At 37.9% G+C, this 16,013-nt stretch overlaps 1 protein-coding gene across 1 annotated transcript; it reads right to left on the bottom strand.

Annotated features, from left to right (window-relative positions):
• Nucleotides 1-13,552: 13,552 nt before the first annotated feature.
• On the bottom strand, nucleotides 13,553-15,997 carry LOC124405726. The gene is made up of 7 exons (XM_046880880.1): nucleotides 15,699-15,997; nucleotides 15,266-15,486; nucleotides 14,952-15,074; nucleotides 14,797-14,852; nucleotides 14,508-14,586; nucleotides 14,236-14,364; nucleotides 13,553-14,141 (listed from the first exon to the last, which is right to left on the bottom strand). Exons 1-7 carry the CDS (start codon nucleotides 15,817-15,819, stop codon nucleotides 13,929-13,931), a joined length of 942 nt encoding a protein of 313 aa, XP_046736836.1. The 5' UTR covers nucleotides 15,820-15,997; the 3' UTR covers nucleotides 13,553-13,928.
• Between the last annotated feature and the right edge of the window lie 16 nt (nucleotides 15,998-16,013).

Consider the following 16,013-nt stretch of genomic DNA (forward strand, 5'->3'; position numbering starts at 1 on the left):
GTTTTCTTTGTATACCTACATATGTAAGATTTTTTTCGTTCCACCAAATTCTTTTTCTGATGTCGGCCGATATTCGACTGGGGAAATTGATACGTTTAGAGGGCTGTTTTGGCCGGCACTCACATCGACCCGATACTTTTTAGAAAGATTGCGGCGTGTGTAAGTATAAATGCTCAACCGAGACACAGCGGCGCCCATCTGCAGGCATATAAGCATGACTGTCGACGTGTCTCGGAGAGAAGACGTTCAGCGTCCTTGTTTGCACTTGGCAAATGTCTAGCGGGGCTGAAAGTTGCTGATTAATTGGCAAGGATCGTACAAGCTGTGTCTACGCGAAGATACCGTGTGCATACAAAAATCGATTACGACATCTGCACGCCGTACCCTCAGACTGCATAATCATTCTTCGACTTTGCATGTGCAGTCCAAAGTTGTTTCTCGATCTCAATTCGGAGGGAGTCGTCTGTTCGCCATATAGAGCTTTCCTGGGTCATTTTTTGTCTTTCGAGAAGAGGATAATCGTTGTTCTTTGAAGCATGGTTGTGCAATATGGCGCTGAGAACTTCAGGGCTATCGGCAGATGGTTTTGAGCCAATCATGGGAGTATAAAAGAACGGACAACTTAGTGCAAGCTGGAATGCTTCAGTTTCATGACGAGGAATCGATGTATCGCAAAAAATACGACGAAAAAAATACTTTAAAACGAAATACGGCTTGGTTAGAGTAACGCCTTTTTCCTCCGCCAGGTGTCGCAGCGGCACATTTTCATTCCTAATCGCAATTCAGATACTCGCGTGCTTCCATCATCTCACCTTCATCTTCCGCTGTGCAGTAATCGGAGTTCGGTTATTTGGAGGTTCTGCAGGATCATCGTAGCGATTAAATTACGACACTGACAGATTAGGGAACATAATGGGCCGTTAACTCATTTTAACCCCTCGGCCAATCACACAGGACGTTAACCCACGCATGCAAGGGCGTGTAATATTGTAACGGGTTGCGAAATCCTCTCCGCGGTAATATTTTCAGCCTTTGTAATTCATCATTCGTGTGAATGAGAACGACTTGCAAAAAATTATGCAAGGGTGTATGTAGCCGTTTTGTGACCACTGAATTCGTAGTTCTATCGTTTAGATATTTTTTTCGAACATTAAAGGCCTTATTGCCATTCTCGACACTCGTTAATGGAACGATATAACAATACCGCGACTTTTAACCCATTGCAAAAATCGGAATTTGAAAACTATATTATAATATCTGTATTAACACAGTCTGCAACAGAGAATTGTAATTTGTAAATTGTAAATTGAATTTGAAAGCGAAAACATGGAAGTGATCAACCGAAGCCTGCATATTCACGAACAAAAAAAAATAATTATCCAACTACCCTTGCAACAGCTGAAACTTTTCTGTTTGCCCGACCCTTTGCACTTCAATATCTTGCAACTTTTTCCCGAAAGAATATTTCAATGTTATTATGAAAGAACATTTTCATTGACCGCGATACCTCGGTTCTAACTTTCTCATTTGATGCAAAGAACTCAGGTCTCATTATACTTTTACAAATCAGTAAATCAAGTTCTGTCGTATAAATCAAGAGTTTTACTAATTTTGTCAAATTATTTCGTTATACATGGTGATTTTTTTGTAACGATTGTACGAAATAATTATACATCAAATCGTTACAGTAAAACTCTTTTAAATTTGATGAAACTTTTTATTTACCTGATAAAAATAATAATGAGAAAATTTTTTTTTTCGAGTCGAATAAAAACGAATTCTTTGTATGAACTAAAGAAGCGCGCTTATGAATGATTTAAGAAACAAATCTTCCTGTTACATTGATTGTTTATATATTTGTATTCAAAGCGTTCCGGCCTCGTTTGGGCATCATTACACACCTCGCGAATTACACGACACAAATATAATACCCGTGAAATCAAGGCGAGTAAAAATAAAAAGTCGCAAGCTGTTACCGGAATCTTTGCACGTAGCAAATTATTATAATCGCTCATATAGCTAATTCGATTCGACGTATTGCTGTATCGATCGGCGTTATGTAGGTATATACACGTTCATGGTGCACGCAGCTGACGATGCTTATGGAATGTACATAATTAATTTCTAATTTGGTGTTGCTATTTTTCACGCGAGTAGCAACCAAGTGTCTTGATTAACAAATTATTTGCGACGTCTTTTCGCACCTCTTGCCCATTCGATAATAATTGTCGCCTATTAAGGCAAACCGGTTTATGTAACAAATACACGAATACAGATTACAGTTTATCAGTAGAAACAAAGGTAATAATTACTCCATCCTGACCAATGCTTCTCCGTAATTCATTCTATCTGGTAGATGAAGAGGAGAACGAGAAAAATAAAGCAGATAAACAAAACGCGAGGTCTCGCAGAAGCGTGACTGGAATGAATGTGGATTCATAACGTTGATCCGAAATTGAATTTACTCATAGAAAACAACAGAATTCAAATTGATAAAAAGAGAAACGGGTCACGGGGGGGGGGGGGGGGGGGAGTTCAGCAACAATATACAACAAAGAGCAACTCGCCTAAATCTGCTTTGGAGAGCAGAACAGAGAAGCGAAATAAAATGAAATACCGGGTATAGGGTTAAGTCAATTAGAAATATAGAGTTAAACTTGCTTCCCTCTAATCTTGTTGTCATAAATACAGTTGTTGGAAAAGTTTAATAGAGAAAGAGAGAGAGAGAGAGAGATTTTTCGTTCAACGATGTTAATCATTGTTCACAGTTTTCTTGTTATAAATATATTTTTATATATATGTATATGCATTTTTCAGGGAGGTTGCATCTAGTCTGGCTATCATTGGATTTGCTAGTTTACTAAAATACAAAATTTTCACGAATTTCAGGGCAGATAACGCATCACTCGGAATATGCTTCCTCTTATGTCGCTCATGTACCGAAAGTGTACGTTATACTCGTGGTTTTAGATTTGCGTAAACCGTCTCCTGTATAAAAAATGCTTAGATTATCTAATTTATGGGAAGCCGATTTGATCTTGGCTCGGTGGCCCCTGCGAACACCCGATTTTAAATTCATTCCCTGTTTCCCAGCGGATTTATTGAGTTACACGTTAGTTCCGCCGAGGCGCGGCGGAACCTCGCAAATTCCACCCTCTTCAAATTACGCCCTTAAGTATACATTTTCACCTGCGAGGAATGAATCGACTCATAAACATTCAACCCTTCCTTGACGTCGGAATTGGATGATTGTTAAATACATGTATACATACACATACATACAATATGAAGGTTTATACAAAATGAATAATAATATTATAGGGGCATAATGAGGCGAATAGCGCCGGTATTTAATCGTTATCAAATGTGAGTGTATAACCCCCGAGCTATTATCACTCTACCGTAATAAATCATACTGCCGTATGATTAATGCGTAGAAAATTTCAAAACGTAAACGTGATCAAGCTAAGCTTTTTACAACTCGGAGCTTATAAATTTGATTGTATTGTCTCGATATCATATAATGCAGAACTTTCACGTTCCTCCTCAAACTTTAAAAAAATGCTACACGAGCCAAGTAGGTGTAGTAATAGAGAGTTGTCAGAATTGGATGGGGTTTATTTTTTTTTTTTTCTCTTTAGCTTCTTCTTTTATTCCCAGTTTCTCTGTACCTCTTTCATTCCTTTTTTTTTTTGAATTATTTTTCTGTTCATTTCGCTGCTTTCTTTCCGGTAGAAAAAATACGATGAAATTGCCTACGTGAGTTTCTGCAACAGCGACGGTCTTGAAGCTCGAGAGCAATTCGCTGAAATCTACTTTCATTTACTTTTTTCTTATTTATTTATATATACGTAATATTTTTTTTTTTTTTTTTGTTACTTCACTTCCTCTCGCGATTTCGCAAGCTGGACTTCGAATACGAGGTTCGAATTCCTTGTTGACGCGACACATCGATATACCTATACATTCTGCCTGTAACATTGTATAAAGAAAGCGTGAAATCGTTGATCGGGAGATAATTCGCGAGTATAGGATTAGGTTATCGTGCACCCGATGCCTCGTTCGTTAACATAAAATTAATGACACTCTTAGTTAAGGAGGAACGTAAAATCGAAAATACCTCACAGCTAATGTGAGTTAAGACGCTTGTAACGATAGCTAACACCAAGTTTATTGAACATAAAAATGTGAGATATCTACCTGCGGAGCAACGCCATGCGCCAGTTTCGCTCTGCGGAGACGGAATGGTTGGATAAATTTTTACAACCCAGTAATTTGTTACCGGTACCCTTACATACATTTATACATACATATAAATCTGTACCTATGTATATATATATATATAGATATATACATATATATGCATGCATCTATGTATTACATTCTCAAGAAGCACAAAAGGAAGAAGAAACCAACCTAAGAGCCGAACCAACTCTTGTATTATTATATGTATATCCCACCCTCTCGTTTGAAGACGCTTCTTGAATAGAAATAACGAAGCATCCCCCGAATATTTCGTTAGTCTCTTATACTTACAAATCCTTACAGCGGTCTACTATACATATACATGAACGAACAATTGAACAAATATAGAAACACACATAATGATTGAAATAATTCGTCGAAATGGTAATGAATTTTTTTGTACTCTGTATACCTTCGAACTTAAGCTGTGGAATTAATCGATTGATCTCCAGACTTTGATTAATTGTTTATTAAATTAATCGATTAATCGGCTCTTTCAATTAACTGCTTATTATCAAACAACCTATTCTGTTGACTACTAGTCCTAGTAATAAGTCAATTAATTACACGTCACCAAATCTACTTTACACATATTTTCTGTATAATTTACAAGTAAAAATTCTTCCAAGATCCAGCAGGAATTTGTAAATTTTGTAAGTATAATATTTTCGCAATTTTTTATTATAATTATTGAAATAGAAAAATGTGTAAACCTCAACAAATTGCCTAGGTTATACAGTCTTTCGATCACTCCAACGATAAAGAATTCTGCAGCCTTGTCTGGTTATTAATTATTATTCTCCGCAGGACCGCCTAAAGTTACCGTATTGTTATTCAGGGGAAACTCGCGAATTTCCTTGCGCGATAAGACACGTGTGCATATAACGTCACATGACTTGATGGTAAAGCACTTGAAGTCGCGAAGGTAGTAAGTTCACGTCATTCAACCGGGGAGACATTGTTACATTTTATCATTCATCGTTTGTCGTCCATCGTTCGTAGCTTTTGTCGTTTATCTTCGCGCAGCAGTTGATCGAAAGCATGCCTTTCGATTTCGATCGACTTTTACTCTGCATTACTCTTTTTTTCAAATTTCTTACTTCATCTTTCTATCTTCTCATCCCCGGCGCGATACCGAGGGACCTCGATCAGCCTGTCATCTGGCTAGATTGGGGAGGATTCAGAGAAAAAGTCCGGCTTGATTATGCGCTGCTGCTCGCGACGTCTACCGATTTATCATTATATTCGCCCCTGCAGCTCGATGTCAACTATATTATATATATACCGCGTCGATTCAAAGACCAAAAGTGCGTGCTAAATATTCTTTAGGATGAAAAAATTTCACCGAGAATTTACACAGACGACAAAGCTTTCCCTGAATTGCACACCTAATATTGGTTTGATCGGACTCTCGGAATAGATGAAAATAAAAAATATTTCCAAATTATATTACCTATTCAATTGTTCGAAATATTCGATATTCTCAAGGTTCCTTCGCCGAGCTTCTATCGAATCAGAATTTTAATCACTCCAGGCCGCACCACGTGGACTCCGATAAAAAATGCTGTCATGATAGTGCGCAAGCTTAGGTGAAACAAGTTTGTTCTGAAGATGAAAGAAAGACTATATTTAAGGAAAATAAACAAAATCATCGACAATATTCTTCCGTAGTTGTGAAAAACAACAAAAAGAATTCCAGTCCCCGTATCTTGTTGCAAGTTTTCTATATCGAAACTACTTTTCGAAGAATAAAAATTTCACATCATCGCTCGCTGCGTCCGGACATGAGAAACAAGTGTAAAATCTTGTTGAGAATCTTCGAGGAAAACGGTTCGCATATGTATTCATCGAGCCTCGAAGCTCGAGAGAAACCTTGCACGAGTTGAAGTGAGAGGTTTGCAACTGCACGAAAGCTCTGCATGCACATTCGCATGCCTGCCTGTATGTATCTACAATCTACATAAATATGAAACTCGGAAATCACGTATTTCAAAGTAATTCTACAATTGGGGTGAAAAATCAGTGGAAACGTAGTCCGAGGATGATTCGAAACTATAATTAGTTGCACGTTTTTACACCCCAGTAAGGGAGGAGCTTTTCTCCTCCCCTAATCATCCGCGGATCAGACTCGACGAAGGAGGACAAATCCTTCCTTCAGTGTGCGTCAGCTGTACCTGCACGATTATACGACTCATCAATATGCATTACTGAGCCCCGACGTTAATAACCATGCAGCAGGGGGTGTTTGTCCCGTAGTTTTGTCAAAAGTGTCTCGAGGCTTCGCGAAGACTTTGTCTCGGGCGATAATTATCCTCCTTCTTGCCGAACTATAAACAATCCCGTCAAATCCGGTTCAACGACGTCTTCGACTCGGCTACAAGGGTGCAAAACGCCTACGCGTCGAATAGCTACAGCTACCCTTATTATCTTATTATATCGCTATACAAATCCGCGTCGTATAAAAGCCAGGCGTCTAATTTATGCACCACATGCAGTCACGGCTGTCATAGAGATGCAGAATGAAAATAAGCAATAAATTAAATTATCTATCAACCGTGTTTCACAAGGCTTGAAAAATTTAGCAACCAAATTTACAGGATTTTCGCACCTTCCAGAGGATCAAAGCGAAGAATAAATTTAACAACAGCATTTCAACAGTCGTACGGTTATTTCCACTTAATTTCCTGTTCCCATGACTATTATTATTATTGTTATTATTATTATTATTATATACCTGAAAAACAATGCGATTGGATGTTACGCATTTATACCCTGCTATTCCGAATAATTTTCCCGCAGGACGATTATTAACAGGAATTATAAAACTCCTTATCGCGGTGTAAATTTCTCGCACGGCTTTGTAGGCGTGAACCATTCGACATAGGCTTGTGCCCACGCAGTAGGAAGTGATAGCTGATGTCAACTAATATGACAAGGCCCTGGGCTTGAGATCCGTGCGTAACGTTATCAAGTTTGACGAGCCTCGCTACGAAAAGCATGGTTGTTTATCGTGGGTCGTTGTTTATGTTGTAATTCCCACCGTACCCTTCCATGTTTTTGTATTATTCTTCTATCTAGTCGATTTTCTTCACAACTCCATCAAATTTCAAATTTCACATCTTCAACAAAAGCTGAAAGAAGGCGCGCGCAATCAGGACTGTTTACAGTTAACACAATGGAAAGTGCTGCAAAGCTGCACCCCCCAAAGTTTTTTCTCTCCCTGTTAATTCCTCGGAACTCGCCCGATATTGGGTTAAATATGCAGCACTTTGCATGACGAGGGTGAGGGTCTGTACTTGCGCACAGTTTATAGGACGGTACACACGAAGTGAGAAATGAGGGTGCAGATTTGCTCATAGTTTCGTCTAACGACGACTGTAACTTGAGGACCCTGACTGCAGGAACTGGGCACCGGTTATTTCCGACTAATTCGCGCACCGCCTGTTTACTCGAAATTCACCCTCGTGTGTCGACCGACTTGAGGATAATGTAAAATTGTTTGCCCTTAAAAATTGTTCCTGTGATGATTAAATCTGACGTTTGATTTCTCGCCTGAAATTCTAATCGATAAAAAAAAATGTCCACCCTCAATTTATTATAATAAAGATTTGTGGATGATATACTTGCCTAATGAACTGCTTACGACACTTTTGCCACTTTTCAGAAACAAGGCGAGACGACGGGCACTGCAAGGTAATATTCTGTGAGATGAAACACTGTAACGATCACTGCCTCGACGACACGAGCACTTTTGTCAAAGACATAAGTCACGTGAACTTTTATATCTGTCATTAAATTTCACCGGAAACTGTACAAACCGAGCACTTTATGCCGCTTGATAATTATACTGTATATTCTAACACAACAACTGTAATGTTTAATATAATGTTCGCTGATCCGTAAGCACGTTTCATTCGGCTGCTGTTTTAAACGTGTGATTCCGTACTTGTGAGTGTGCAATCGCGGTGTTTATTCCATGTATTTGTGTTTACACATTACACAGGATGGATGGTGTTCGCTTTACTCTGACGAATGTTTGTTTACGAAACGGCATTTCTTTCATCGAATCTTGGTTCGGTAACATCTTTCCCAATTCGTCATCGTTCGATTGGTATTTATTTAAAAGCACACCCTGCCGAGCAATCAACCGAAAATAATTATCGCAGTAGTGATACCCTCGATTCTTCACAAAATCATTGGTTTGGTCGAGCCGCGCTCGTTTGGCGGTTGTGTACCGATTCAACTTTGGTTGTATAATATTCGCACTGCGACGCATCGGTTTCGTATCTTTCGTAGAAGAAAAACCAAGCCGATCATTTGCTATCCTCGATCCTCACAGCGGGGCGAATTTAATGAACGGATATTCGAAACTGAGACTAATGACGTTTGTATTACTATTATTATTATTATTATTATTATTATTATTACCATGTATAAATTAAACATGTATTATCAGACGCACAGTGATTGAGATGGCTTTCTTATTCCCGGTATTTATTCTTTTTCTTCTTATGAACTTTCAACCTTCGATCAACTCGAAAATCCTACCGTATACGGCTAGCGGATAGGTCCAACGATTAAACAAGAACTATTCGACGGTGATCAATCCAGCGGGGCAATAATTGATGCGAGGATCGCGCGAGGCGGTGGGCGATGAGCGACTGAACGGCGCGTCGCGACGCCGGCGTCCATCTCCTCCCACAGGAAGGGTGCCGCCGACTCGCGCCTCAGCATCAACGGCTCCTGCAATACAACAGGTTGCTTTGCTCTTCTTTTCTTTTACTCCTCCGCCTTGATTTCTTCCTGATATAATAGATATTTTTCCTCTCCCTTCGCCGTGCAGCCGCAGATTCATTTCCTCATCCCCCCCCCCCCCGCAGTTACCGCGTTCTTCCCTTATTATATATATAGCCTTCTGAAATCTCGCCTGTCGCCTACCTCGCGTTATTCGTTTCAAGAACACTCGAGGTCGTCTGTCGTGGAATTCGTTTAGCTGTAGGTATGTTAGACTGGTCCAAAAAAAATCGAATATATATATATTTTTTTTCAAATTTGCATGTTGGATAATTGTAGGAAAAGGAAATAGACGCCTGTTGTAATTTGACCCCTTAATATTAATATTTAGTGGTACCTGAATGCAAATTTTGCATTTCCCATTTAATTAACACGAGTAGATAATTTTAGTTATTTCTAAATTTTGTAGCTCAGTAACGAGGCAATAGTGTCCGATATATATTTTTGTAGGGAATCTAATGCTCTACAAAAAATGTCTGTTATAATATTTTCATAACTAAACACTGTCAAAAGTTATTCAAGATTAAATTTGAAATCATGTGAAAATTCACTTTTTTCGAGATCAACATCAATCTGAAAGTATTAACTGTTTTAGTACTCGTTTCTGTTTTCATTAATTTTACATAGTACTTAATATCAATTCTTAAAATTCCTCGAAAAGCTATACTTTTCGTCATTTATACCCTTTTCACAATAACCCCCTCAATTATCTCACGGGGAGTAATTTTCTACAATTCAGAGAATCGTACACTAGTGAGGAATAAAATAGAAAAATTCCAGAATACGTGCCCGGTCTCTTGAACATTTCTCAGTTTTTCCAAACGCATGCAAATTCCCTGACAATTTCCGGGTTTCCAGATTTCTCTGACAGCTAAAAATCCTGTAGGTTTCACACCAGACCTTTTGGGTGTATAAATTCTTCACCAAAAAATACAGCAGTATGATTTTCTGACTCCAAACACAGCTTCGTAATGATCCTTGAACAAAACGTAAGGAGAATTTCGAGTCTCTTATAGGCGGAGATGGGGAGATCTAGGCAAACCATTGTGTTCGTGGCTACCAGATGCTACTTGGGTATTCAACGGCCATACGGACGTGCGAACTCGAGGAAAATAGCGGAAAGCTAGCCGAAGAGTGTCTGGCTTTACCACATAATAGTACACCTTGCCACACACTTTCCAGATTTCCTTTTCACTGTTTATTTCGAATTCTTTGTTCCTCCTACGCGCAATTCGACTGGTGGATTCAATATGCCAATATATGGCACCGCAATATTTCGATTTGAAAATATACCTATATGGTCTCTACCTTTGCGAAAATTAATTGATTCGAGCATACATTTAGAATCCCAGTAGCCATACAACGACTGCTCAATTTTCGTATCTTTGCACAAAAGGAAGGGACGTTGTTGTCGTACGTTTTGTTTATCCTCTACAGAACGGGCAGAGAAAACAATTTACAATTTGTTAGAGGACTCTAAGGATTCTTTGCATTCCTTTTAAATGTCAAACGATGTACGTCCCTCACTTCCTAGGCAAATATCGACTATAACTTGGTTCGTTTGTGATTCGTTAGTTCGCTCGTTCTCTTCACTGCCATTTGACTAATTAAATCATTTGATTTATCCATGTAGATTCATCTAGGACCATGCTACAGTAGAGAATTCGCCGTTCGCTTTTAATTTATACCCCTACAGAAACTCCTGATCAGTACGATCGAATTTTTGCGAGATTCGTTTATTCGCGGGGATATCAGTTTCATCAATTCATGGAATATTTTTTCGAATACAATATCCTGAAAATAATGAACACTGAACTCTGATGAGCGTGTTCCGACAAATTGTCAAAGGTGAATGAATATACATATACGAGTAATTCGAAACTGCTAAAATTATTCACCGTTCCATATGTAGGTTTTGCAAAATAATAATACAACGCAGATAATACGATACCGCACACTTGTCGAGGTGAACTGTTTTTCAAGCTAGACAAAGTCTCGTCACTGATTGTCATCCCCCGCAAAAAAATAATAAATAACTACAGGGTGCACGATTGGCTTGTAAAGTGCTGTAAGTTTCCTATTCATTGAAACACGTATTGAAACAAGGTATGTATTTTATATCTAATACCATTGATTCGCTGATACATATTCGATTAATCAACGGTACAGGTCAGTTCAAATTTTTAATCAGTCCATTATTTCCTGAGGAAAGAGAGAACAAAGAAATCTGTCCGGCGTGCAAGATGAATAATTAATTAAGATTTCAATTCGGTTCCATCCTCTCGGCTGAATTATACAGGTACACGTTTGATTTAAATTCTTGGGTGTAAATTTTTCCATCAGTCGGGACAGTAACGACGACTTTACGATAGACATATAGACGTTTTATTAGTTGATAAGCTTATATGCATGACGATGAATTATGACACAAGAATGGAAGTGAATTAATTACCTGCAATTGAAAAACTGGTCACACTTAACTTTGCTAACTACCCATTGTTCAGCATTTAATTACTTATTTATAGAGAAACGAACGAACAGCCGAATGAATCCCTCAATTTCTCATCGTATAGTAGTCAATTACAGTATCTGCAGTTCATACAGAACTTCCTGTGTGTGACCGGTCTTTGACATTATGGCATTGAATGACGGCGTGTATTACAGGTGCTAAATTATTATTGCCAATTGACGTCACCGAACAAAATTGCAATCGCTTTCAATGAGGAAGCGTCATAATCAAGTCTGTTCTGCAATTGAAAAGGAGAATTAATAAAAATGGCTGTATCATTTATGAGAAGCAAAAAAAAGTTTTTTAGGAAACATTGACCTTGGCACATACAGCCATTTTTAATTCTTCTTTTCATTAAACACCGTAGAGATATAATTTTAAGAAATTTCTACCGTTTCTCGCGTCGTTTATCGATTTTTAGTATGATAATTTTAGGATAAAAAGTAATTAGTTTATTTTGCCGCTGTACGGTGAGCCGGATAATTTTTATCAGGATTCATGTAAATTGGAAACTCGATTTACAAGGTAAATCGATGAGATAATACGCTCGTGTCAACCCTGATCAGGACGGTAGCTATGAGCAAAATTCTGGCGCATCGTGCGCTAAAGCGAAAATGCGACCACGATGAATCGAGACGAGTTCTACTTGTAAAATTTTGAAAATTACTAAACTAAGAATGAAATTCTACGAGTATGGAGGCAGAATGTCGTCTAGGATATTGCAAAGTATATACGATCAACACGATGGAAATTAGTCACATAGGTACAAAGCATTGAAGAATTGAGAAAAATCTCTGGAATCAACAATGAGACTCAAGGAATTTTCAAAAATTAATTAAAATCTGAGGTATATAAATTAATTAAAAGGCTGGTGATTGTGCGAATACAAAAGAACATGAAAAGCAATATCTAAGAAATGTAATAAGATCGAGAAAACGAGGGCAGCTGAGAAAAAAAATCCAATTAATACGTGGATGGCTTAACTAAGTGTGAGATACTTGACGAAAAACGATTTTTTCTTCCCTCTCTCGTCAACGTAAATTGGGTTCGGAGGTACACCCTCTTTATCGTGGAATAAGTAATTTTCGACTCAACTCAACTCAGCTTGCAATCAGGATGATTCCAGAATAAAAGTCGGAGCTTTCGAGGGACGAATAAAGGGGTTTTTACCCGTTTTTTCGCTCGTAACTTTAATATCATTTGTTTTATAGCTCTGTAGAACACTATACGCTGATCGATTTTACGCTGAAAAATGACGCAAAGTTATTTCCCCGAGATTATCACAAGTCATTAATGTTTTCAAAAAAATCTATGGCCCTCCTTATTTACTATGCATATAGAAAAAATGCTGTTTTCATCAAGTTTTCTGCTCGTAACCATAATACGGTAAGTAATAACAATGATGTGTTCCGCAAAGTTTTGCAACGTTTGAACAACAACCGGTGCGGCAACGCGCTTTCATGCCTACAATTGATAACGCATCGTAAACATCGGGAGGATGAAAGTCATTGAAACCAGAGAAAATAACATCATTTTCCTCAGACCAGAATTGCTAGTAATCTCAAATATAAATTGCTTTGTTTTGTAAAATTAAGACAAACCGACTAACCACCGCTTGAACTCTCAACCCGTCAAATAATATTTAATCCTGATTGTACAATTCTGAGTTAACTGAGTTACTGCCCAGCACTGTATAGAGTTCATCAAATCCTCCCAGATAGATAGAATGGAAAAACAATGCTTGGATCTGGATAGATAAAATCGAAAACGACGACTGCTATCCGCGTGTAATTTGGCCTGAAAACTGTTTGCTGAGAATATTTCGATTCGTTTTCTCTTGAAAACAAAATTTCTACCGTTTTGTGATGTTGAAATATTACGGGACTGGCTATAAACATAGAAGCAAATCACAACTAGCAATGTTCAGTATTAATTTCTAAAGTTTGGGAAAAGTAATCTACTTTGTTATAAATATAATCAAAATGTCGAAGAATTAAACCACTGTTTGAAATTAGAGGAATTTATTCATAATCGTAAGATACTTCACCTCACGTTAGTACAGATCGGTCCATATCTGTACCCATATCACACGATGTAAGAGATCTTACAATTAGATTGAGACTTCACTTCTCTTCGGAATGGTTGTAAATATAATATAAATAAATATAATGTTACATTTAACGCAATACGTACACATACATGTGAATATTTTTGTAAGGAATTCTTAGAACCTATGGAGCACGAATGACATTGAGATTTGGGCGTAGAGTTCATTTCCCATTGATATGATCTGAGATTAATGAACGATAAGTAGCAAAGATTGAAAGTGTCGACACATTGTTTCACATGCAAAGTAGACAAAAATGACTCTGAAGAATCTTTACTCTGACATCAGTTTTATATTCGGACACAAAGTTGTATCCTCTTGGTCAGTAACCGTTTTAGACGCCTGTATAAGAAATTCGGTAAAATCGCCATCATCAGAGATTGCTTCAGCGCCACGCAATGCTCTTTTACTAATGAATTGTTGTACCACAGAAGGATTCACATACGACATTGTCAACCGGCAGCCCCAACTTACCAATGCCAGAGGCTGTTAGAGAAAAAAAACATACATTATTGTTCATCATTCGACTATTCATCAAACCAGACATAAATATTAGATGCCTAAAAATAAATAAACTTACTCGTTCCTCATCTAAAAGCGTGTATGGTGTTATAATATGTCGTCGTAGACAACCGGCCACCAGTTTTTTCAAACGTTTTACCTCTAGTGGATTAGCGCAGGGATGATACAACATAACTATTCCACCATGCTAGAAATAAACAGAGATCACAATTGGAAATACGCAACTATGCAGATAAACAAAAATTTACAGTCGGATTGTAAAACGACATTGAAATCACATTCCACTAAGCATCCAAATGTTTGATGTGCATTTATTTCAAGTATAGTTACCTCCAAACTATGAATCCACCTTTGTCTTGGTATGAAATGGTATTCTCCGTAAACAGGCCAAACTGGTCTGTGTGCTCCGCTTTAAACAGAAATTAAATAAAACTAATATTACCCTTTGTCCAAACACATAATTTCTTCTATCGGACATAATGCAAAGTATAACCAATTCCTTAATTCCTTTAAAAAAAATATACAAATATATTCTTTAACATTTGATGCAAAAATACATTTTTAGGAAGTGCGGAAATCGATAAACAATTTAAATACAAAGTGCAAATATTTAACTTACTACATAGGAATATCATCGTCGTATTCGATCGTTTCAGTCATACACTTGTGGATTGCCTGAAATAACACAGAAGGTAGAGTTGTCGCAAAACAAAAACATGTGTTGCTTATTGAAAGTGTGATCGAAACCAACACAAAAATAATCATTCAACTGACCGTATATCCTGACGGTATACGTTCACAGTATACCATAGGTCTAATGGAATAGTCCGGCACAATCCTTTCACCGTAGCAAGTGTAGTTAACTGGCGACGCATCCCAATCAACTCTCAAGTTAGTCTAGAACATTTGAAACAATAAAAATTTGATTATTTGTACTAAAAATGAAGGAGCAGCATTTTGTTGACTTATTAGTCCAGTAAAACATCCATTTTTTTGCACTCGTTCCAATAACATTGAAACAGATCGTCAAAATATATATTGATCAAACAAAAGAACTTTGGGAATTTATTTTTTTTATGTCGACTTACTTCTCCATCGTCGCACTCACTCTCTTGCATTCCCATGCCCACTCTGTCAACTGGATCTTTTTCGAAATTGGAATCCTTGAAGTTTCCAGTTTTATGCAGAACCTTCGGAGGGGGTTTTGGATCTCCAGGTCTCGATGGCATCCAGCGTCCTGGCCAATTCTCATATTTGTCATCCGAGGCTTCTCTACGCTGATCCTCACTATCGGTTTCTTGGTAAACATCTGATAATAAAGATTGCATGAATCATTCGAGGAATATTGTTATTGCCGTTAATACAACTGAATAACTAACAGGACTTCAAACGTCAGGCAACATGTATTACAATGCATAGTTTATGCTCAGCTTTGTAACTTTGGTAGCAACAGGTAGATCGTAGCAGGTATAAGAGATGGAAAAACAGTGACAGGTGTTAACTATCACACACTGTGCTCACCTTCATATTGTGTGTCTCTGTCAATGGGGTTACGGACATATCCGCTAACGAATCCCAGAATCAAAGTACAGCACGTATATAACAGCAACACTCGACCCTTCGTCATTTTGATAGTCAGCATAATATATATGCCTACGAAACTTTGACACGAACCAATTCCCTACTAACAAATAAGCAGGAATGAAATAAAGAAGCCAACGGTTCGCAGTAAAGTAAGCAATTTCAGCGTGTCGTTGCGTATTTGTGTCTATACAGCCGCAGTCGTCTGCAGTTAGCTCGATGTGAACACGAATCGTCGATTAAAAGGCAGCCGCG

The sequence above is a fragment of the Diprion similis genome, chromosome 4, assembly GCF_021155765.1.
Source record: "Diprion similis isolate iyDipSimi1 chromosome 4, iyDipSimi1.1, whole genome shotgun sequence".
Taxonomy (NCBI): Eukaryota; Metazoa; Arthropoda; class Insecta; order Hymenoptera; family Diprionidae; genus Diprion; species Diprion similis.